The 24,687-nt window shown below is 48.1% G+C and overlaps 2 protein-coding genes across 2 annotated transcripts; both read left to right on the top strand.

The window, feature by feature from the left end:
* Window positions 1-7,342: 7,342 nt before the first annotated feature.
* LOC109747453 (putative E3 ubiquitin-protein ligase RING1a) lies at window positions 7,343-12,373 on the top strand. The gene is made up of 10 exons (XM_020306506.4): window positions 7,343-7,787; window positions 7,921-8,071; window positions 9,685-9,743; window positions 10,064-10,145; window positions 10,279-10,399; window positions 10,507-10,548; window positions 10,650-11,171; window positions 11,474-11,581; window positions 11,687-11,890; window positions 11,995-12,373. The coding sequence occupies exons 1-10, from the start codon at window positions 7,610-7,612 to the stop codon at window positions 12,025-12,027; spliced, it is 1,500 nt and encodes a 499-aa protein (XP_020162095.1). The 5' UTR covers window positions 7,343-7,609; the 3' UTR covers window positions 12,028-12,373.
* Window positions 12,374-15,580: 3,207 nt separating this feature from the next.
* LOC141036356 (uncharacterized) lies at window positions 15,581-19,283 on the top strand. The gene is made up of 4 exons (XM_073506361.1): window positions 15,581-17,236; window positions 17,648-18,440; window positions 18,507-19,122; window positions 19,253-19,283. Exons 1-4 carry the CDS (start codon window positions 15,581-15,583, stop codon window positions 19,281-19,283), a joined length of 3,096 nt encoding a protein of 1,031 aa, XP_073362462.1.
* The last annotated feature ends 5,404 nt before the right edge of the window (window positions 19,284-24,687 follow it).

Below are 24,687 nucleotides of genomic sequence, written 5' to 3' on the forward strand. Positions count from 1 at the left end.
TGCACTTTTATATTATTTTTGGGACTAACCTATTGACCCAGAGCCCAGTGCCAGTTCCTGTTTTTTCCCTTGTTTTAGTGTTTCGAAGAAAAGGAATATCAAACGGAGTCGAAACGAAATGAAACCTTCTGGAGAAGTTATTTTTGGAAAGAAAGCAACTCGGGAGACTTGGAGTCCACGTCAAGAAAGCAACGAGGAAGGCATGAGGCAGGGGGCGCGCCCACCCCCTGGGCACGCCCTCCACCCTCGTGGGGCCCTCGTGGCTCCCCTGACGTATTTCTTCCTGCTATATATACCAATATACCCTAATAACTTCGGGGACAGAATAGATCGGGAGTTCCGCCGCCACAAGCCTCTATAGCCACCAAAAACCAATCGGGACCCTGTTCCGGCACCCTGCCGGAGGGGGGAACCCTCACCGGTGGCCATCTTGATCATCCCGGCGCTCTCCATGACGAGGAGGGAGTAGTTCACCCTCGGGGCTGAGGGTATGTACTAGTAGCTATGTGTTTGATCTCTCTCTCTCTCGTGTTCTTGATTTGGCACGATCTTGATGTATCGCGAGCTTTGCTATTATAGTTGGATCTTATGATGTTTCTCCCCCTCTACTCTCTTGTAATGGATTGAGTTTTCCCTTTGAAGTTATCTTATCGGATTGAGTCTTTAAGGATTTGAGAACACTTAATGTATGTCTTGCCGTGCTTATCTGTGGTGACAATGGGATATCACGTGATCCACTTGATGTATGTTTTGGTGATCAACTTGCGGGTTCCGCCCATGAACCTATGCAGAGGGGTTGGCACACGTTTTCGTCTTGACTCTCCGGTATAAACTTTGGGGCACTCTTTGAAGTACTTTGTGTTGGTTGAATAGATGAATCTGAGATTGTGTGATGCATATCGTATAATCATACCCACAGATACTTGAGGTGACATTGGAGTATCTAGGTGACATTAGGGTTTTGGTTGATTTGTGTCTTAAGGTGTTATTCTAGTACGAACTCTAGGGCTGTTTGTGACACTTATAGGAATAGCCCAACGGATTGATTGCAAAGAATAACTTTGAGGTGGTTTAGTACCCTACCATAATATCTTCGTTCGTTCTCCGCTATTAGTGACTTTGGAGTGACTCTTTGTTGCATGTTGAGGGATAGTTCTATGATCCAATTATGTTATTATTGTTGAGAGAACTTGCACTAGTGAAAGTATGAACCCTAGGCCTTGTTTCCTAGCATTGCAATACCGTTTATGCTCACTTTTATTACTTGTTACCTTGCTGTTTTAATATTTTCAGATTACAAAAACCTATATCTACCATCCATATTGCACTTGTATCACCATCTCTTCGCCGAACTAGTGCACCTATACAATTTACCATTGTATTGGGTGTGTTGGGAACACAAGAGACTCTTTGTTATTTGGTTGCAGGGTTGCTTGAGAGAGACCATCTTCATCCTACTCCTCCCACGGATTGATAAACCTTAGGTCATCCACTTGAGGGAAACTTGCTACTGTCCTACAAACCTCTGCACTTGGAGGCCCAACAACGTCTACAAGAAGAAGGTTGTGTAGTAGACATCAAATATATGTTGAATGCAATGAATTTTTTTTACAAACACCGACGGCGGTGCCCGCGAAGGCGGGACGGGGCGGCGTGCAGGAGCGGCGAGGCGTCGGGGGGGGGGGCGTGGGGCCGGGGGGCCTTAGCGGTGGGTCGTCGGTGGCGGCGGCGGCGGCGGCGGGGTGCGATCGGGGAGAGAGAGAAGAGAGTGTGGGAGACAGAGAGTGAGGAGGGGGGTGGGAGACATGGTTAGGGTGGGGGCGCGGGCGCGTTAGCGCCGTTAGGTAGAATATTGTTTGTCGTCCTCTAGCTGACGGCAAAGTATCTTTGTCGTCAGCTAGCCGACGGCAAAGAACTGGCTGACGGCAAGAGCTACTTTGCCGTCCGTTAGCGGACGGCAAGGAACTGGCTGACGGCGAAGGCGCAGTTTGCCGTTAGCCAGTTCTTTGCCGTTTTGGTCGATAAGTCAAAAACTGACAAGGTTTTGAGTTGCTTGAATGTTTAACTTCTGGTAGTGATACATTTAGAATCGGCGCACAATTGAATGGATTCAACTCTTCTTGTGTTGCATGTGAGTTTTGGAACAACCTATAGTTACTCAACTTAGGCCACACACATTGTGTTATTTCTTCACATGTTCTCTTAGGAGATGATATATTTTAGAGACAACCATTTTAACGAGTTATATCTTATATAGATTAAATATTAAATACATTAGATTTCACTTAAATTAAGACTATGTGAGTCCAATTAGAACGTGAAAATGATATCCAACAATCTTTTTCATGGATTGTGCTACGGGATCGTATTTATGATAAGAGATGATTATTTATCCCCATTAATAAAACAATGTGCCACATAAAAAAACTAACGTGGAAGAGTAAGAGAAGTCATCCCACAGGAGCATTTGGAGATGTCTTATCTTGTAAAAAAATATTTATCATGTTTTAGAAAATCTCAAGAATTGTCGTATTGAAAAAAATGTAGTATTATTTGCAATTGTCATGTTAAGTCTTGGGACATGTGCAGAAAATGTAACAAATATAGCATATAAGGATGCCATTTTAGTCTCTCATGTTTTTTTAGTGTAGACCACAAGTCTATTCGCGAAACTTTGAAAAAAAATATGTAGGCCGTTTTAATATCCACTTCTGAGATTGTTTCTTGAATTTTTGGAACTCCACAAGCAACTTTCCACAATTTTAAAATGAATAGAGCAGATGTGCTGAAGTGTAGAATAACAAAGTCCTCAGCTTGCACTTTTTTATTTTAGTGTATTGATGACTTTTGTTTCCCACCTTGGATTTGATATTTAGCAAAACCGAACATAAATGGCTATAGTGATTTCAATATAATTTTCCAAAATTTATTTGTCGCCTTTAAAATTGCAAAGACCTGCGATTCCCCTATGACGTCCTTCTCTCAGCCATGGAGTTCGATATTTTAACGCGACACATCTTTGTAAATAATACTAGAGGTATGCATATCACTAAAAAATAAGATGAAACTACTCCTCCCTACCGACAACGTATACAACTAGCACAGTAACTCTGTGTTGCTACGAGTCATAAAAAAGATCATGAGTTAGGCTGCGGACTTAGGAGATCATCAAAAGATGTTAGTGTCATTTAGCCTGTTACCTAACCCACGACTAAAAGAGAGCAAAAATTACAATGAGAAATCATATGGTAGGTGTTGCAGAATTTTAAGTTACCACAATAGGTCATTTGCACAAGGTCGGCGATCTGAGGTAGGACGACAAGCTCTATGGAAACATTGGGGTTTTAATTTGTTTGCTCTCTTATGCTATTGTATATAACTGGAAAAAATGGTTGGTTACGTAAAGTAAACCCAAGATCATGATATTGAGTGGTACTCTATTTTATTAGTTTTGTACTCCCTCCGTTTCTAAATACTTGTCTTTCTAGGCATTTCAAATGAATATCACATACGGATGTATGTAGACATATTTTAGAGTGTAGATTCACTCATTTTACTCCGTATGTAGTCACTTGTTGAAATGCCTAGAAAGACAAGTATTTAGGAACGGAGGGAGTATGTTACAAGTGTGTTCTCACATGAATTTAGTATTATATTTGTTTATTCATGCTAGGTCTCACGTATGAGTTGGAAGGTTGCTAGTTTTTTTTTGCGGGGATGAAGGTTGCTAGTTTCACATGTGGGTAGGAGCGTATTATTTATTTGTAAAGTTTATTGAGCCCACATGTGAACTCATCATCAACTCTCTTTATAAGTAGGAAAGATAACCACATTAGAAAGCTTATACTGGATTTCTAAATTTCCAAATAAGAGAGCATCTAAACTAAATCCAAACTATCATTAGAAACTTCAAATTTATGAACTAAATTGTGTAAAGTAAATACCAAAAGCTCCCAGTGAAGGCCTCATATCAACTCCAAAGGGATGGAGAAAAGCGCTAATGGGGGGGGGGGGGGGCGCGGGGGTAATCGCATCTATTGCCGCCTGGAAGTCCCCGCTCCGCCCGCCCCCGCTGCGCCGCCGCCAGAGGGCCAGCCGGCGAAGGTGCGTCGCGCCCCGGGATGGCGGCGGCGGGGCGGATCCGTTCCTTTGCACCCCCACGCGCCTCCCCACCCCGTCCGCCTCCCTCAGATCCACCGTCGCCGCCGGGACGCCCACCCTCGCCCCCGCCCCGCTTCCGCTGCACTGACGCTGGAGGCCGGCCGGCGAGGCCGCGCCGCGTCCTGGGAAGGCGACAGCGGGGCGGATTTGTCCCCCGCGCACTCCTCCTGTCCCCATGTCCTCGAGCTCCTGCGCAAGCACCCCCTCCCAGCTGTTGTAGGTCTCTGCCAATCCGGCGGCGGGCGGGGCGTTCCGGCCACGGCCACTGAGCACTGTCCCCAGCAGTCCTCCCCTCCCTCTGCGTAGCCCGGCTCTGCCTGGTGCTTCTGGCCTTGGGTTGGTTGCGGGTATTGCGGCCGACGGCGGAGGTGCTCGCGGCCTGTCTTCCTGCAGGCAACCCCCTTCATCACCGGCAGCCCTTCCTTTCCCCTGTGCCGCGGTGACGGCTCAGGTGGTTGGCGATGAGACTACAGTCGTAGTGGCAGTCATGAAGTCCCTCAAGGCGGGTACTTGCTGGTGCTGCTCCGGCCCCGGCGACCTTGGACTCGCGTCCCTCCGGCGTCCATGGCTGCTGGCGTCCTCTGCCGGGCGGCTCCGGCCTCGATGACCCAACAACTGCGTTCCTTCCAGCTCGCGTGGCTCCTCGACGCCCCGACGGCTATGGCCACGACAGTTAGGATCTGCGTCCCTCCAGTCCTAGCTTGCTGGCGTTGCTATTCGCCATCCCCCAACCCCCTCGTGGTTTGCTTCGCCACCTGCCCTACCTTGTATGCATCAAAATCTCCCCTTTTGCCAGATCCAACGCTCGTGGGTTCGGAGGAGGTGCCACCCTCCGACGGCAGATGCAACCCACCAGGCCCCCCTCCGACGTGGTGGCTTCGACCGGCATTGGCTTCCTCATCTTCGTTTCCAGAGACGGTGGCTATGCGATTGCTCAGCCTCAGGCCAGGTAGAAATCCCTGCTCGGCTTGCCGATGCTGGCAGCGACGGCGTCTGCGGATGTTGTTTCCTTCTTGGAGGCGCTGTCAAGGCCCGCGGCTGCGCCCCTCTTCGAGCTCAGGGGAAACCCTAGGTCTGGTTCCTCCGGACCGGATGGCGACGACGTCTCAGCGTCGTCCTCCTTCTTGAAGGCGCTATCTTGTTCGCTCGCGGTGTCCCTTATTTTGGTTCTGGAGATGTTGCTGCTCTTGTTGGTTCGACATTGCCGCCCTTGGGTCGGGCTTGGTTGGTTTAGCTATGTTGTATTTTCCATTCGGGCCGAGCATCCCTTGTCTCTCTGCTCCGGGCACCATGTTCACGCCTGGCTGCGTTCGTGTCATATGTTGTACCCCTATCTGTACTTATTCTATTCCTTCTATCAATACAATGATACGCAAGCTTTGCGTATTCGCGAAAAAACTTTGGCTGAAATCCCGGCCGTAGATCAAACGCTTTAACAATTTAGACAAAAAAGTTAAGAATTTTGGTTGTAAAATGGCTTTAGTGTTGCTAAATATCTCGTGTTTTTTTAGGGTAGACCACAAGTCGACGCATGTTTCCGCAAAACTTCTAAAAACTACGTCACCAATTTAATATTTACATATGGAATCCGTTTTTCTAATTTTTTAACTCCACAAGCACCTTTATATAATTCTAAAAATAAAGAAAACATATGTACTGAAGTGTACAATATCAAAGTCCTTGGCTTGTACACTTCTTTCTAAACGTGTCGACGAGTTCTTTTTTCCATCTTGGCTGGATATTTAGCTAAAGTGAAACAACATGTTTGTCTATAATGATTTTAATCTAATTGTCAGTAATTTATTTGTCGCTTTTTAAAATTGCGATGACTTGGGGTTCCTCTATGGCATCCTTCTCTCTGGCCGTGGAGTCGGTTCTTTTTGTTAATGCATGTACATCTTGTAAAGAATAACATAGGTATGAATATGACTAACAATAAGAGAAAACTACTCCTCTCTAATGAAAAATTATAAAATACCCAAATGGCCAAATTCAAGTTGGACTTTTTACATTTTTCAAATAAGAGAGCGTGTAAACTAAGTCCAAACTATCGGTAGAACCTTCAAATTTAGAAACTTAGTAAAAGGTGAATACCAAAAACGGTGAGAGAAAGGCCTCGTGTGTCCATCAACTCGGAACAGATGGAATAAAGCGTTAATCCAGGTTGAACTTGTGTAGCATGCTTTGTGAAAATCCAATCCTCTCAGACCCTAGTATGCAAGTAACCACATGGTATTTTCACGTAATCAGTGGATCAAGATCCACGACAACCCCGGCTTCAGCCAAGAGCATAGACCAAAAGCTTTGAGAATTTAGCGAAAATGGCAAAATAAAATGGGTTTAACCCATATAGCCCACAGTTTCACCCTTGGTCGGCCCTCTGTCGGTTTTGCCCCAGCCCTGCATAATAGTACTACACGACATGGTGCATATCCATCGTAACGCCTGGACAGAAAACCAGGGGGCTTTTCAGAATCTGCCATGCAGACATATATATCACGCGACGCACGCATGGAAAAAAACGACACGAGGCTCACTCGGTTGTATTGTAGGCCTGGATATACAACCCCGCCGCTTCGATCGAAGCACTGGTGAACACGAATTTAGCTTCCCTTGCAGCAAATCAGAAGAGAAATATGGCTTCTAAATACGGGAAATCACGGAGAGAAATGCATTACGATAATTGCACTCTAGTGATAACATTTCAAGCGAGGAGGTTTTTGCTGATAACCCAGGCCGCCACCTGGCGGGACGACTGTATCCTTAGTTTAATCGAAGGCCTTTTTTTCTTCTCTTCCAATACTAGATCGTCAATCACTTGGATGGAACAAAGGCGAATAGTCCTCGTACTCGTACCCGTAGCCACACGCCGAAGAACACAACTCACGCCGATGCATTAGTCAACGCAGCCGAGTGCCACTCCCAATCATCACCACCTTCCCGCATCGGGCAAGCCTACGTACGCGACGCACGTCCCGCGGCTCCCCCTCGGAAAATTCCTCCGGCTCAGCGCGTGGCGGCCGCCGTCCGCCGTTGACCCCAAAAACCTCACCGACGACGGACCGGCTCGCCGGAGACGACGGGGTCGAGCCCGTCCTCCTCCCCGGTCTTTATTTTTCCTACCGTACGCAGGTCGCAAGTTAAAATTTTGTTGCGGAGCGGGCCGGGCCGGGCCGGGCCGGGTCGGGGCGGCCACGCGCACCAACCCAAAGTCACACGCGACGCAGCACAGGGGAGGGCAGGCAGAGGCAGGCACCACCCCCACCCCCCGTCCCCTGCCTCGCCTCGCCTCGCCTTTCTTTTCCTCTCGCTCTCCGCCTCCCCCTCGACTCGAGCCGCTTCCACCCACCTCCTGCCTCCTCCCTCTCACTCGCCCGCCCGCACGCGCCCGTCCTCCCCCGCGACGAGCGCCGCGCCGACGAGCGGGGAGGGCGGACCGCCGGCCGGAATGCCCGCGCAGAAGCGCCCGCACCCGTCGCCCGACGCGGACGACGCCCACGTCGACCAGGAGGAGGAGGCTGCCGCTGCCGCTGCCGGGGCCGCGGGCTCCGGCACGGAGGGCGGTGCCGCCCCGAGGGCCGCCAACGGGGGCTCCGCGGAGCTGGCCAAGGACGGTGGCGGTGGCGGTGAGAGCTCTGCTTCGAGCGACGCGCGCGCGCCGCCGACTCATCTCCCACCGTCCCACGCGATGCGCGCATCGCGTCCTCTGTTTCGGCGCCGGGGTCGCTGACTGGCTTGCGTGTCTCACGGGCTCTGCAGATTCCGATGCGGGGGAGGACGAGGACGAGGAGGAGCAGCGGAAGCAGCAGCAGCAGCAGGACGAGCACGAGGAAGGCGGCGGCAGCGGCGGGGACGACGAGGACGCCGACGACAGTCAGTCGTCGGAGAGCGACGCCGCCGACGTGGACGAGTAAGTGGGCCGTCGACGCCCCTCATCCCTCCCCGCCCCTCCCCATCTCCTCCTCCTCTCGCATCCGTTGCCGATTTCCCGTCGTCGTCACGCCGCGTCCCCGTACGCTAGCTTCGCTTCGCCGGGGTGGTGCCGGAGGTCCTCGTCCGGGGAGTCCCACCGGGCCGGCGGCACCACCCGCGGCCGCATCGTCTCACCTCGTCGGGCTCGGCGCTCCTGTCGCCATGGGATCTTCGTGGTGTCGTGCTTCGTATCCTGGCTCGTGTCTCTCGTGGCGGCGGCGGCGGCCCACCACGAGTCGTCCTCGTCGGTAGGCGCAGGCGCCAGCCGCTTCGCCCGTCCCGCGCTCCCGTCACCGCCGGGTCATGGGATCTTTCTGTAGCATGCATGCTTTCGTCACACGGCTCAGCGGAGGCGCCGTGCTCACGACGGCAAATGCTGGGAGCGGCATCCAGGGTCGATCGCCGCATACCCAAGCTGATACCCCGGAGTCGCCAGCCACATCTGAACCGGCGGTCATGTTCGTCGTGGTTCAGCTATCTACAGGAAGGAATTCCCTGTTTCTCTTGCTTCTGAATCGTGTGCGGCCACGGCCAACTCTTCCGTCCCGGCTCTTTGCTGCTGCTAGCCCGACCTTCTGAATGATCCTGCCATGCTTAGACCCGTGTGAGCTCCTGGCCAGCCTCTCACCCGTGCACCCGTGTTCATCATGTCGAATGGTTCTGTGGAGACACCATGTTCTTATGGCAAACACTATTCAAGCTCATCCAGCCCATGTAAGATCTTCCCGTGGATTTTCTCAGTTTCGTAGCAGGTGCCGCCTTCGTCTGTATTGGGAGCCTCTTCGTGTTTCCTGCAGTGTCTTGGACATGACTTGGCCTGTCGTGCTCTGAATATCTATCTGCTTCTACTGTTGCTGTCCCGACCCCCATGACTGCGATAGGTCTTACACTGTTTAGGTGTCTTAACTCAGTTTTATGCAAATGCGTTCTTATTCTCGTGATAGCATTATGCTTTACCTTCCATCAGCTGTCTCTATGAATCTTTCATCGGTACTGAAATGCACAGACGCTTCTATGAATCTTTTCTCGCTGCTGATGCGAGGTGCAAATCAACCCCTCTGTTGCTGTAGGTGCAGTGCAGTTTCCTGTCAGGAAAGCATTTTGTTCACTAGATATATAAACTCTGTTATCAGATTGTAGCACACACACCTTTTCACATTTGATCCCCTTTGATCCAGATAATTGTGTAGACACTGTTTTTGTTGACCACCTATTGTATGTTGTTTGGATTTTATTGGTACTGTTTAGATTTCTCAGCTGGTAAATTGAATCAAATCAACAATTCTTCTGCCTGTCAAATATGAGTTTCCAGTGTTCAAGTTGTCCAAAGGTGCTAATGGTTCCATTTTCCCCGTTGTCTCCTGTAGTCCCACTGTGAACACCTGAACATTATGTTCTTTATACTACGCATTTCTTTGAAAAAAGAAAAAATAATGCCACTGTGTGTTCCATAAGCTGTTAATCAGTAATTGAAAATGCCAATTGGTAATGGAAGATTTGGCTTTCTTGTTAGCGAAACTAGTAGCTAAACAGTATTGTTTTCTCATGCAGGTTTATACTAGTGAAATTGATGGATATACGGAAGGAAGTGCAGTGCCCTATATGCTTAGGTAACCTTGTCAACTTGCTTTCAAATTCAGAGATAGCAACTCTGTTTAGTTTTCATGATTTCTGTGTTGACAGCATTGCTTGTAATAGCTGTAACTAAAGCAGGCTAATGTGCTCTGTACATCTTTTTGTGATTATTGACTACCGATGTTGAAGTTAGCACATTCATCAAAGCTCACATGTTTCTGTTATTCAAGTATGCATGTTGGGACTGTCCACATCATCAAGCAGCTAGGATGAGTTTTATACAAGAAACTAGGTAGAATGTCTGCTCAAACTGTGATATCTGAGAATTTGCTTCTCTTATGGTCCTCTGTTGCAGGCATTATCCGGAAAACAAGAACGGTTATGGAGTGTTTGCACCGGTTTTGTAGGGACTGCATTGATAAATCCATGCGGCTTGGGTATGATCCCTTGCGTTATTTGTCTACAGTGTCATTTAAAAGAAATGTATAGCCCAACCTGATTGGGGCTTTGAAAAATCCAAATATATACTTTATTTCAATGACAATATAAGTGCTGTGGTGTTTTTTGCAGAAATAATGAATGCCCTGCATGCCGCACCCACTGCAAGAGCAGACGTTCCTTGAGGGATGATCCTAATTTTGACGCTTTAATTCTAGCTTTATATCCAGACATTGACAAGTATGAGGAAGAGGTGATGCATAATTTCTCCAGTTGCCACACTAAGTTGTCTTGTCACTCTTGTTTATCTAGCTTTTGTTGTAGTACCTGCCACCGATTCTAATTTGCTTGATACGTCAGGAACTTGCTTTCGGTGAAGAAGAGAAGACTCGCAACAAAAAGGTTGGTTTATATGGCTGTCTATGTCTGGTGGAAAATTATCTGCCCTGGTCATTTGGTATTTGTCTTCTTGTTATTGACATTTGCTGTATTTCTCATGAAAGATTCAAGATTCCATTGCTGAAACATTTCGAAGACAAACAGAAGCACTTGTGAAGAAGCGCTCCAATGCAAAAGCAATAGCTTCTACAAGAAAGACCCGTGGGAGTATGCGGACAAAGAAGAGAGGACGGACTAGTTCTCCTGACAATGCCCCAACTGACATTGATGACGACGAGAGAGAAGAAAATGGCAATGATGGCAGCAAAGAATCGTCTTCTGTTGATGATCGTTCACCAGATGTCAAGATGAAAAGAGCTCGGAGGTGGCCTGTGCCACGGTCATCCCCTGCCAAGACTATTGGCAGTGTTGATAGCAGCTACGAGGAGAATGATGATTTGGGAGGTGCCAGAGATATCTTAGCCACTTCTCCACTGCGGGGAGAGATGCTTGCCTGGGGCAAAAATGGCACCCGCAGCCAAACTCGACATGGCAGTGCCGGTGGCTCCAGTGGAAGGATGGTCAAGGGTGGGCGTGTTGCCAAGTTGGTGGATCATCTTCGTAATGCTGATGAATTTGATACCAAGGTAAAAACAGACCGTCGCAATAGTTTAAATTTACAGTTGCTTCCTGTTGCAAAAATAAGTAGAGTTCGTATTTTTTTTATTTGTGCTTTGGAAGATTCAGATTACTAATAAACATTCTAAAAGGCTGGATGCATCCTTTTGTCCGTATCGTGTTATTCTGGTGTGTTTTGTAGTGTTGCGCAGGCAATATAAAACATCAGCACATGCACATACCTGGGCTCACTAGGCCAAAATCTTGTACAAGCAGTGGCCCGTGGTTTACGTCCATTAGGTTTGCTGAATATGTCTGTTCTGTTGTGCAGTTCAACTTGTACCTTGCTCTAACTCCGCTTGATGGACAAAGCATTCCTAAACTGGAAAAGTCCTATCTCAGCTGCCAGCCAACATTCTCTGTTAGCCACCTATGCCAGGTAATCACTAATCACTTGCTGTTTGTAATGTGACACAACTATAGTGGACATAGATCGAAATGAATAAGCGAAGACTCTGCTTACCCCGTTTCTGCGTCGTTTCAGTTCGTTGCTCTTCAGCTGTCACGGGAAGCCCAAGAGGTGGAAATATACTTCAGGAAGAACTCCATAAACGGGTCGCTTAAAACCGAAGACACCAGCGCAGACGGCGAGGCGAAACCGGACCGGCTCGACGGCCTGGAAAGGCTCAAGGAAGAGAATTCGCTTTCGGAGCTTTACCCTATGCTCGCCTCTGGTGTTGGAGACCTGGTAATTTCCATTTCTAATTGACTGCCTAATAACTAACCGCTTCTTTTCGCCATTGCTTCAGCATCCTAATGATCTGTATGTGCCGTTTCCCTCCCAACGTCCAGGAGCTGCTGTACTCCGTGAAAGCACAGGGCTAGCTAGGCACAGTCCGTGGCACCAGCCAGCTAGCTAACTCTCCTGGCCGTCAAATTGATGGATGGATGGATCGCCGCTAATCTTATGACCTGCAGGAAGGATCTACTCGCCGTGAAAACATGTACATATATCATGATTCGATATAGGAAAAAAGGGGCGACAAAGTAGTAGATTTATCATCCGTGTCTTAATGTTTGTTTAAGTTTATGTGTGTTATATCTCGTGGAGTGGTTCATTGGTTGGTTAAAACATAAGCTTGACTAGTGGTAGTCGGATTGCGTAGCAGTGTAAAACAGGTCAGACAAAATTTACCTGGTTCATTCCTTATTCTATACTGTATAATTATAATGTACTGTATTTGGTGGCGCTGCGCATGCAGCGGTAATTCTTCTTGGGCTCGTCTAACTCGAACCCATCTGAGGAGTGAATGTGAATTGGCCAGCGTTCTGGTTCTTTTGACAGCTTGGCCAGAGCCAATACACACCCACGGTCGCACAGAAGCCAGCCTGAAGTGCGGTGTGCGGTCGCTGCCAACCGTTTGACCAACCGCGATGCCACCCCATGGAGTCTGAGATCTCGACACGTATGCGCTCACCTCACAGTATCTACTACAGCGGTGGTCATAAAGTTGTCTTCGCCCTCGGTCGTTGTTGACCGCCCAAGAGCGAACGGAGCCGACGACGCGGTGCGGTACTGGCGAAGCGAAAAGCCCGCCTTCGAGTCGCTGACGCACGCATTCCGCTAGCTCGTGACGGGGGTCCAGGCTACGGGAGCACCTAAGTTTAGGTGCTTCCAGAGCTTCTCGGCCATTGGATCTGAAATCCAACGGTCATTTACAGATGCGCTGGACCCGATTTGCAATACCAAATTTCTGAAGGTGCTTTCTGAATAAAACCGGCCAACCGCGCCGCCGAACGGCCTATGGCCGTGCCCCCAGCTCAAGTCCAATCAGCAGCACGAAGATGCTTCTCTAGGCCTGCTCGTCCTAGGGTAGGGAAGAAAACAATCATACTAGCATGGATGGAATCTTGGGGAAGAAGAAGAAGAAAATGGGCCGTACTAAAAGCGGCACGTGCTGTGCACTGGAGCAGCAGTGAGTGAAGTTGCACTTCCCTGATCCGGTGATCCAAACTCTTAAGTTTTTCTTTACTTTAATGGATCCACGTTCTGAAGGTTGGTTCCATGGATCGTGGGCGGTGTGGATGATCTGGATAAAATTTTGCTGCTTTAATCACCAACTCACCCGCAGAAATAATAATCGCCTGATGTAGATCCCCTGGGGGGCCACCGACGCTGTGTGAGTTAAAAATAGTGTGTACTAACTTGCCCGAGCTCTCTCAGCTACCAAGGGCTCAGATTTTGATTTTTCTTTGCAGAGTACGTTCATGGACCAATTTTGATTCATGTCCTCCTAGAGCGTGTTTGGCATTAAAGTACTATTGATTTGGACCAATATATTCATGGACCAATTATAATGTACTTGCTGCATGGTGGATTTGTTGTGGCACGAGTCCCTCTACAAACGTTTAAATTCTGCCCCGCTCTTCCTGATTTGTAGATGTGCATTAATAGGACGTGTACTTCAGTTTATGGGTACTATGAGATATGTGTGTTTGTACATAATGTTTTATTTCCACCTTAAAAGAAGAATTGCATTTTTCTTTGGTGAAAGGGGTCCAAGGTCATAAACTAAGTATCACAGGTCCTTACAAACACACTCATACCAAAAAATAAAATTACTTTCAAAATTGGTCATGATTAAAAATAAGTATCACATGTCCTTACAGACACATCCATACCGAAAAAAAATAAAATTCTAAGAGTAACACTCTTCCTTTAACGCCTTTTTGGAGCACTATTTTTTTTGGAAAAGCATTAGGAATGGTTTTTTTCTCACGAAAATTCGCATGTATGTAGAACATTCAATAATGCTTGTTGCGATTTTTCGTCAATTTTTTTTACTATGTTTTTTTATTGTACTGTTCATGGTAGGTGCATTTGAGCTCACGAGGAGAAGAGCACTTTCAGAACTCTCCTCATCTCTTCCTCCGCCACAATCATCTACTATTTCCTTGATTCCAATGACTACTGCAGCTGGCCAGTTGGATCAAGCCTTCGCATACTCTAATAGATCCTTAGCCCTAACATTTCATCTCACCTTTGCCACCACTTCGCCTCCATCATCAATGGCATAGCTTAAGGGCCCCTATGGTTAAACTTCAAAGGTAAAGTAGAGGAAAAACATATGAATAGGAAATTTTCATGTGCAAACACAATTTATGTGTTTCGTTCAAAGGAATGGATCAAAAGAAAGCGGGAGGGCGTTTTCCTTTCATCCTAGTTTCATAGGATCAATTTCCTTGATTTGATCGCTACTTAATGGGCGTGCGCTCAAAGGATACAAACAGGGATTCACAAACAAAAAGGGGAATTCGTAGTCATTTTTCTAGCATCCACTTGAACCTCCTTTCCAAATTCCTACACATAAAGAGTGATGGCATAATATCATTCTAATTATATGTTGTTGTTTGCTTGTTCGGTACTATTAAATTGTTACTAGTATTATACTACTCCCCCTCCGATCCAAATTAAGTGTCGCTGTTTTGAATTTGAATTGGGGTTAGTTCAAAACCGCGACAGAGGAAGTATAAAGACATATTCTGCTCCCGAGCTCAAATGCTCCCTCATGAACAGTAAAATCGAAAAAACTGTAAAAAAAATCTGAATCTTTTTTGTAGTAAACTTTGACAAATGTTTTGCACTGATACCAAAATTCAGCGCGAAATGACATTCGTGGAAGTCGTGGCGAAAAAAGATTAGCAACCCAAAATGTTTTCAAAACTAGCATTTTTGGAGCATCGATTTTTTTAATGACTTGCACGAATGTCATTTCATGCTGAAATTTTGCAAGCAAACAAAACATTTATCAAAGTTTACCAGAACAGAAATTCAGAATTTTTTAAATGTTGTTACTTTTTTTTAATTTTACTGTGCATGAGGGAGCATTTGAGCTCTGGAGCAAATACTCCACGTCCCTCACAAGTTCATTTTTCATGGGTATAATTTAATGAAGGAGAGACCCAGTTTTATCTAAGCAACCTTTTCTATGAAGTAAATCTCTACTTTATTAAGGCCAGTTTTGTCTAAGCAACCTTTTCTGTGAAGTAAATATATCCTTTATTAAATTATACCCATGAAAAATAAACTCTACATGAACTCCATGCAATGTGTTTGTGTGGGTCTGCTTCGTCTAGGGTTAGGGTTGCGATGGCGATTGGCGATCGTGGGTCGCCACCTGAATCGTACCCTGATGGAAGCGTTCCGGACCGTCGGGAGTATCCCTCCCGGACTACGGCTCCGCAGTCCTTTGTGTCTACGCGTCTCCGCCCCGTCCTGGGAATCCAACTACATGCGGCTCAAGGAAACTTAAATCCTAAGGCGTTGTCTTCAAATAGGGAGGCTCGATCTGGTAAAGTTGCACCACGATCGCGTCCGGCTATCCCAATCGACCCAGATCCCGACCCCGTTATGCATCGACCCAGATCCCGCCCTCCCATGGAGAGAGCCGCGTCTGCCATTGAGGGTGGGAGTGATCAAGGGGGAGTCGATGAGACTCCTACCCACCCGAAGCCCTCTGGTGCAGGCAGGCTCGTGGCGGTCAGGCAGATGCCGGAGCAGGTTGGGCCGCGCGACGATGTAGCAGAGGATGGGAACTGGGATGGTCCGACATCGGAAGGAGGGCTCCTGGAGGACGTCGAGAATCAGATTGACGGTGAGGTGGATATGGATGATGTGGCCTTTGTCTCGGTTGATTTCAAGGATGAGGAGGAGGAGGACAACGAAAGCGAGCGGGAGACGTGGAAGCTAATGAGCTTGTATAGATCACAGAGAAGGCCTAGTGCAAAAACCCTGTCAAAACACTTTGACAAGATCTGGCAACTCAGGACGGGGGTAGAGTTTCAGCCGATCAGGAATAACTTTTACACAATTACTCTCTTCTCGGAGGGAGATTTCAGGTTCGTGGCAAGAGGGGGGCCATGGATCTACGATGGCGACGCCCTGCTGGTTGCGTCGTTCGACAATGAGGCCAGGCCCTCGGAGAACCAACTGGACGCGGTTTCTGTTTGGGTGAGGGTTTTTGATATCCCATGGAAGAAGAGGACGAGGGCATATGGTAATGCAGTCGGGGGTGCACTAGGGGAAGTGTTGGAGGTGGACGCCCCGGAGAGTGGCTACGACACTAATGAGTTCTTACGTATCCGCATCAAGCTGCCCTATAATAGAAGGCTGCAGAAGGAGATAACGCTGGAATATAAGACGAAGGGGGTGATTAAGCGTAGTACTTTCAAGCTCAAGTATGAAAGGGTGCCACACTTTTGTTTTCATTGTGGCTTCATGGGCCACGACAAGGATGCGTGCGAGAAGAGAATAGGGATGGCTACCAAAGGATATGATTCCACCCTCCGCTGCTCCCCGTTCAAGAAGTTTGAGCAGAGGCCGGCGTATACCCCATCGCTGGGTCAACCAAGAGCTCGACGGGCGATGGACTTCTCCCTGGGGAGTGCAGGAACGGCGACGCAGTACTCGGCGCGTTCAGAGTCAAGCAGGAGCCACCAACAACCGCAGCCAAAGATCCCTACCAGGGTAGATGCGCATGATGGGTTTGAGGAGACTGAGGGTGTGGGTGAGGTGGAAGCGGATGAGCAGCTTGCAAAACATGTTGAAGGGCTCAAGTTGAGGCTCCAAAAAGAAAAGCCGAAGTGCAGCAAGGTTCAACAAATGCGGAAGCAGTTTGAAGCTAAATCATCAGACAGGACAAAGATTACACCAAAGCAACATCGGAAGAAGCCGGCCGGGGGGCAAAAAAAGGTGCCGGCGAATAAGAAGAGTGGGATGGTGGTGCGCAGAGAAAAGGAACTAGACAGGGACGATATGATACCAGCGTTGCATGATCTTGATAATCTGGAGGTGTCTTTTGGAAGTGTTCGGGAGTCGATGGACTTTAATGACTCCGCGCTGGGCAAGAGACAGATGGAAAGCTTGAGGGGCCGTCACTTGATAGCACATGATGGCAACGCAGTAGTGCCATTCGAGGATATTTCAGAGGGAGGAGTCCAGAAGAGGGGGAAGCTAGGGGCGCGAACCTTGAGGATGACGCTAGCAACATGGAGCGTGAGGAGGATTGGGAGGCAACCAGCCTTGGGGCCGCTGGTAAGCTGACGGGGCCAAGTGTGGCGCCCCGTCAGTCGCAATGAGTTGCTTGTTTTGGAACTGTCGAGGGGTGGGGAACTCTCGTACAGTTCGTGACCTTCAGGCTCTTTGTCAAGCCCATTCCCCGAAGCTTGTGTTTTTATGTGAAACTAGACAACCAAAGCAGAAAATGGAGAGAGCACGCAACAGACTTGGCCTCAAGGGTTTTGATGGTGTAAGTAGTCAGGGAAAGAGTGGTGGCTTAGCCTTATATTGGGATGAAACCGTGTCGGTCAACATACAGGATATAAATGAAAGATGGATTGATGCTTTCGTTAGACTGTCTAATGATGAACCGATGTGGCGGGTGACTTTTGTTTATGGAGAACCAAGAGTTGAAAACAGACATCTCATGTGGGAGAGTTTATGCAGACTAAGAGAGGCACGTCAGATATACCATGGCTGGTGGCCAAGGATTTCAACGAGGCTATGTGGGACTTTGAGCACTTGTCCTCGACCCCTCGCCCCCGGAATCAGATGGTCGCATTTAGGGAATGCTTAGAGGACTGCCAGCTTGCGGACCTGGGATTTTCGGGGCATCCATTCACATATGATAATAAGCGCGGTGGGCGTGCCAATGTCCAAGTGCGGCTAGACCGGGCTGTGGCAGATAACCAGTGGCATGATCTGTTCCCGGAGTGTAAAGTGTCACACCTCACGTCTCCCTGCTCTAATCATTGCCCCATCATTTTACGATGTGTGCGAGAGACCCGGGTACGCACCGGAAGGACTCGTAGGTATGAAGTTATGTGGGAAAGGGAACCGGCGCTGTCGGAGATAGTGGAAGAGGCTTGGAAAGCAGCTGGGGCAAATGGTCACCGGGGCAACATCAGCGCGGCGCTCCGGTGGACTCTGCTAGCGCGGAGCAGCAAGAAGGTGGGTAACATCACAAAGGAAATTGAGAAGTCCAGAACGAGATTGGAGGAGCTCACCAACATGAATGCAGATCGCAATGAGATACGTAGGGAGTCTGATCATATGAATGAACTGCTGTATAAGGAGGAAATGATGTGGCTCCAACGTTCGCGAGTGGAATGGCTAAAGCATGGTGATCGCAACACAAAGTTTTTTCATCGCAAGGCTGTGTGGAGAGCACGTAAGAATAAGATCAAGGGGTTGATTGACACTGAGGGCAATTATCAAACAGACCATCATGTTATGTCAGGTATGGCGCTTGCTTATTTTTAGAATCTTTTTGAAGCTGACCAAACCTTGCTTCCTGAGACTGTAGTGCCGCTGTTTGAGGAGATGATCACGGCTGAGATGAATACAAAGCTGTGTGGCCAGTTTTCGGAGAAGGAAATCAGCGACGCTTTGTTCCAGATTGGCCCCCTCAAGGCGCCAGGACCGGACGGCCTCCCGGCCAGGTTCTTTCAGCGCCATTGGAGCATTCTCAAGGATGAAATAATTGCAGAAGTAAGCGAGTTTTTCGCCACGGGTATAATGCCGGAGGGAGTGAATTCTACTACAATTGTTCTCATCCCAAAAGTGGACAACCCAAAGATGATGACGGAGTTTAGGCCCATCAGCTTATGCAATGTGGTGTATAAAATCATCTCAAAGTGCCTGGTTAACCGGCTCAGACCTATCCTTGGTGATGTGGTGTCCGAGGAGCAGAGTGCCTTCGTGCCCGGGAGGCTCATCACTGATAACGCCCTCATCGCATTCAAATGTACACACTACATAAGGCAGGAGAAGGATCCGGACAGGAGTTTTTGTGCTTACAAGCTGGACTTGTCAAAAGCTTACGATAGAGTGGATTGGAGATTTCTCGAGCAAGTGATGCAGAGAATGGGTTTTGCGAGCCAATGGGTGAAGTGGATCATGGCATGTGTCATCTCAGTTCGGTATTGCATTAATCTTAACGGAACCCTCTCAGACTCCTTTGCACCAACGCGCGGGCTTCGGCAGGGAGATCCCCTTTCCCCGTTTCTATTCCTCTTAGTTGCTGACGGTCTTGCTGCAATTTTGCGTCAGAAAGTACAAGACCAGGAGATCACGCCTGTGAGGGTCTGCCCAAGGGCTCCCGGCATCTCGCATCTGTTGTTCGCTGACGATACACGGCTCTTCTTTCGTGCGTCTGCACTAGAAGCAAATAATGTCAAGGAGGCACTGAACTCATATGCACAAGCTACCGGCCAACTTATCAATCCGCATAAATGTTCCTTCTTGTTTGGGGAGTACTGCCCAGCTAATATCCGAGAGGAGGTTAAGGAAGTGTTGGGGGTACAGCAACATAGTTTTGAAGAGCGCTATCTTGGGCTCCCCACTCCTTCCGGGCGCATGACAAAGGACAAGTTTCAGAATCTGCAGCAAAAGTTTACAAAGAGAATGGTGGAGTGGGACGCGGCGCAATTGCTAGCGCAGAGTGGGAGAGAAGTCTTGATCAAATCGGTGGCCCTGGCAATACCCACATACATCATGAGTGTGTTTCGCCTCCCTGCTTCCACTTGCGAAGATCTCATGCGGATGATACGCAACTTCTATTGGGGCGTGGAGAAAGGCAAGAAGAAGATGCACTGGAAGGCGTGGACTCACCTAATCAAGCCGAAAGCACAGGGCAGACTCGGCTTTCATGACCTACGACTCTTCAATCAAGCGCTATTGGCACAACAAGCTTGGAGATTGCTGTCCAACCCGGAAAGCCTATGCGCGTGGCTCCTGAAGGCATGGTATTACCCCAATGGCGAGCTGGAGGACACAGTGTTCCCGGCGGGTGCTTCGGCAACGTGGCAAGGTGCGCAGCATGGGTTGGAGTTACTGAAAAAAGGGCTAGTATGGCGTGTGGGGAACGGAGAATCCATCTACATATGGCGCGATAGCTGGATCCCGAGGAACGGATCCGGCAAACTCATTACACCGCAGGGCAGGTGCAGATTGAGGCGGGTGGCGGACCTTCTTGACAATCATGGTGCTTGGAAGACAGCCCTAGTCCACCAAATCTTCTACCCGGTTGATGCGGAGGAGATACTGAAGATAAGAACATTACCTCGTTTGGGCGAAGACATTATCGCATGGGCACCGGAGAAGAGCGGCAGTTTCACGGTTTGGAGTGCTTACCGACTTGCTCTGGAGGATCGGTTGAGGCCTTCATCAGTCGCGGCGAGCAGGGCACCGGATGGGCGACGGGCCGTCTGGTCTTTTATATGGAGGTGCCCTGCTCCTCCTAAGGTGCACACCTTCGTTTGGAGACTCGTCACTGATTGCCTACCCACCTGGGTGAACAAGAAAAGACGGGGTCTCGAGGTTTCTGACTTATGCCCTCTCTGCGCTTCTGAGCCGGAGGATACGTTTCACGGGTTTTGCAGGTGCCCACAGGCTGTTGGACTATGTCAAGCTACGGGAGAACACTGGTGCATCCCCGAGGTGGAGGCATTCAGGAGGACGGGGACGGAGTGGCTAGCTCAAAGCCTATGTGATCTACCGGACCGGGAGCGGCTGGAGTTGATGATGCTGCTATGGCACTGCTGGTTCATCCGGAATGAACTCACGCATGATAAGAAGCCCCTCCCCTATCGAGGTTTCATGCCGCCTCCTGTTGAGCTACGTGGAGTTCATCATCGGGGCTCAGAACCGGCCGGAGGCTGATTCGGTGAAGGGCAAGCAAGCGGTGGAGGCGTTCCACATTGGTGTGACGCCTAAAAAAATCCCGACGAGCACTCCGTCTCCCGTCAGATGGCTTCCCTGAAGGAAATATGCCCTAGAGGCAATAATAAAGTTATCATTTATTTCCTTATTTCATGATAAATGTTTATTATTCATGCTAGAATTGTATTAACCGGAAACATAATACATGTGTGAATACATAGACAAACATAGTGTCACTAGTATGCCTCTACTTGACTAGCTCGTTGAATCAAAGATGGTTATGTTTCCTAACCATAGACATGAGTTGTCATTTGATTAACGGGATCACATCATTAGAGAGTGATGTGATTGACTTGACCCATACCGTTAGCTTAGCATTTGATCATTTAGTATATTGCTATTGCTTTCTTCATGATTTATACATGTTCCTATGACTATGAGATTATGCAACTCCCGAACACCGGAGGAACACTTTGTGTGCTGCCAAACGTCACAACGTAACTGGGTGATTATAAAGGTGCTCTACAGGTGTCTCCGATGGTACTTGTTGAGTTGGCATAGATCGAGATTAGGATTTGTCACTCCGATTGTCGGAGAGGTATCTCTGGGTCCTCTCGGTAATGCACATCACTATAAGCCTTGCAAGCAATGTGACTAATGAGTTAGTTGCGGGATGATGCATTACAGAACGAGTAAAGAGACTTTCTGGTAACGAGATTGAACTAGGTATTGAGATACCGACGATCGAATCTCGGGCAATTAACATACCGATGACAAAGGGAACAACGTATGTTGTTATGCGGTTTGACCGATAAAGATCTTCGTAGAATACGTAGGAACCAATATGAGCATCCAGGTTCCGCTAATGGTTATTGACCGGTGACGTGTCTCGGTCATGTCTACATAGTTCTCGAACCCGTAGGGTCCACACGCTTAAAGTTCTGTGACGATCGGTATTATGAGTTTTTGTGTTTTGATGTACCGAAGGTAGTTCGGAGTCCCGGATGAGATTGGGGACATGACGAGGAGTCTCTAAATGGTTAAGACGTAAAGATCGATATATTGGACGACTATATTCGGATATCAGAAAGGTTTCGAGTGATTCGGGTATTTTTCAGAGTACCCGGGAGTTATGGGAATACGGGAGAAGAAGTATTGGGCCTCATGGGCCCAGTGGTGGAAGAGAGGAGGCAGGACAAGGCAGGGCGCGCGGACCCCCGAGCCCAAACCGAATTGGACTAGGGGGCCGACCCCCCTTTCCTCCTTTCCTCCCTCTCCTTCCTTCTCCCTCTCCTCCTTCCTTTCCACCTCCTAGTAGGAGTAGGAAAGGGGAGTCCTACTCCTACTAGGAGGAGGACTCCTCCTCCTGGCGCGCCCTACAAGGGCCGGCCAGCCTCCCCCTTGCTCCTTTATATACGGGGGCAGGGGCACCCTATGACACACAAGTTCATCATTGATCTCTCTTAGCCGTGTGCGGTGCCCCCCTCCACCATAATCCACCTCGGTCATATCGTAGCGGTGCTTAGGCGAAGCCCTGCGTCGGTAGCTTCATCAACACCGTCACCACGCCGTCGTGCTGACGAAGCTCTTCCCCGAAGCTCTACTGGATCATGAGTTTGCGAGACGTCACCGAGCTGAACGTGTGCTGAACGCGGAGGTGTCGTACGTCCGGTACTGAGGATCGGTCGATCGTGAAGACGTACGACTACATCAACCGCGTTGTCATAACGCTTCCACTTACGGTCTACGAGGGTATGTAGACGACACTCTCCCCTCTCGTTGCTATGCATCACCATGATCTTGCGTGTGTGTAGGTAAATTTTGAAATTACTACGTTCCCTAACAGTGGCATCCGAGCCAGGTTTATGCGTAGATGTTATATGCATGAGTAGAACACAAGTGAGTTGTGGGCGATACAAGTCATACTGCTTACCAGCATGTCATACTTTGGTTCAACGGTATTGTTGGATGAAGCGGCCCGGACCGACATTACGCGTACGCTTACGTGAGACTGGTTCTACCGACGTGCTTTGCACACAGGTGTCTGGCGGGTGTCAGTTTCTCCAACTTTAGTTGAACCGAGTGTGGCTACGGCCGGTCCTTGTGAAGGTTAAAACATCACTAACTTGACGAAATATCATTGTGGTTTTGATGCGTAGGTAAGAACGGTTCTTTCTCAGCCCGTAGCAGCCACGTAAAACTTGCAACAACAAAGTAGAGGACGTCTAACTTATTTTTACAGGGCATGTTGTGATGTGATATGGTCAAGGCATGATGCTATATTTATTGTATGAGATGATCATGTTTTGTAACGGAGTTATCGGCAACTGGCAGGAGCCATATGGTTGTCGCTTTATTGTATGCAATGCAATCGCCTTATAATTGCTTTACTTTATCACTAAGCGGTAGCGATAGTCGTAGAAGCAATAGTTGGCGAGACGACAACGATGCTACGACGGAGATCAAGGTGTCACGCCGATGACAATGGTGATCATGACCGTGCTTTGGAGATGGAGATCAAAGGCACAAGATGATGATGACCATATCATAGCACTTATATTGATTGCATGTGATGTTTATCCTTTATGCATCTTATTCTGCTTTGTTTGATGGTAGCATTATAAGATGATCTCTCACTAAATTTAAAGGTAAAAGTGTTCTCCCTGAGTATGCACCGTTGCAAAGTTCGTCGTGCCGAGACACCACGTAATGATCGGGTGTGATAAGCTCAACGTTCATCTACAACGGGTGTAAGACAGTTTTGCACACGCAGAATACTCGGGTTAAACTTGACAAGCCTAGCATATGCAGATATGGCCTCGGAACACTGAGACTGAAAGGTCGAGCATGAATCATATAATAGATATGATCAACATAGTGATGTTCACTATTGAAAACTACTCCATTTCACGTGATGATCGGTTATGGTTTAGTTGATTTGGATCACGTGATCACTTAGATGATTAGAGGGATATCTATCTAAGTGGGAGTTCTTAAGTAATATGATTAATTGAACTTTAATTTATCATGAACTTAGTCCTGCTAGTATTAGCATATCTATGTTGTAGATCAATAGCTCGCGATGTTGCTCCCCGTTTATTTTGATATGTTCCTAGAGAAAACCTATGTTGAAAGATGTTAGTAGCAATGATGCGGACTTGGTCCGTGATCTGAGGATTATCCTCATTGCTGCACAGAAGAATTATGTCCTTGATGCACCGCTAGGTGACAGACCTATTGCAGGAGCATATGCAGACGTTATGAACGTTTAGCAAAGCTTGGTATGATGACTACTTGATAGTCTAGTGCACCATGCTTTACGGCTAAGAATCGGGGCTTGAAAGACGTTTTGAACGCCACGGAGCATATGAGATGTTCCAAGAGTTGAAATTAGTATTTCAGACTCATGCCCATGTCGAAAGGTATGAGACCTTTGACAAGTACTTTGCCTACAAGATGGAAGAGAATAGCTCAACTAGTGAGCATGTGCTCAGATTGTCTGGGTACTACAATTGCTTGAATCAAGTGGGAGTTAATCTTCCGGATAAGATAGTAATTGACAAAGTTCTCTAGTTACTATCACCAAGTTACTAGAACTTAGTGATGAACTATAATATGCAAGGGATGACGAAAGTAATTCCCAAGCTCTCCGTGATGCTGAAATCGGCGAAGGTAGAAATCTAGAAATAGCATCAAGTGTTGATGGTTAAACAAGACCACTAGTTTCAAGAAAAGGGCAAAGGTAAGAAGGGGAACTTCAAGAAGAACGGCAGCAAATTGCTGCTCATGTGAAGAAGCCCAAGTCTAGACCTAAGCCTGAGACT

This window comes from Aegilops tauschii, chromosome 1 (assembly GCF_002575655.3).
Source record: "Aegilops tauschii subsp. strangulata cultivar AL8/78 chromosome 1, Aet v6.0, whole genome shotgun sequence".
Classification (NCBI taxonomy): Eukaryota; Viridiplantae; Streptophyta; class Magnoliopsida; order Poales; family Poaceae; genus Aegilops; species Aegilops tauschii.

Coding starts and splice junctions, on each gene's coding strand:
- LOC109747453 (XM_020306506.4), top strand. CDS start 7,610: ATGCCCGCGCAGAAGCGCCCGCACCCGTCGCCCGACGCGGACGACGCC. Junction 7,788..7,920: donor CAAGGACGGTGGCGGTGGCG/GTGAGAGCTCTG, acceptor CGGGCTCTGCAG/ATTCCGATGCGGGGGAGGAC. Junction 8,072..9,684: donor GACGCCGCCGACGTGGACGA/GTAAGTGGGCCG, acceptor TTTCTCATGCAG/GTTTATACTAGTGAAATTGA.
- LOC141036356 (XM_073506361.1), top strand. CDS start 15,581: ATGGAGAGAGCCGCGTCTGCCATTGAGGGTGGGAGTGATCAAGGGGGA. Junction 17,237..17,647: donor AACCAGCCTTGGGGCCGCTG/GTAAGCTGACGG, acceptor GAGTTTATGCAG/ACTAAGAGAGGCACGTCAGA. Junction 19,123..19,252: donor GCATGTGTCATCTCAGTTCG/GTATTGCATTAA, acceptor ATTTTGCGTCAG/AAAGTACAAGACCAGGAGAT.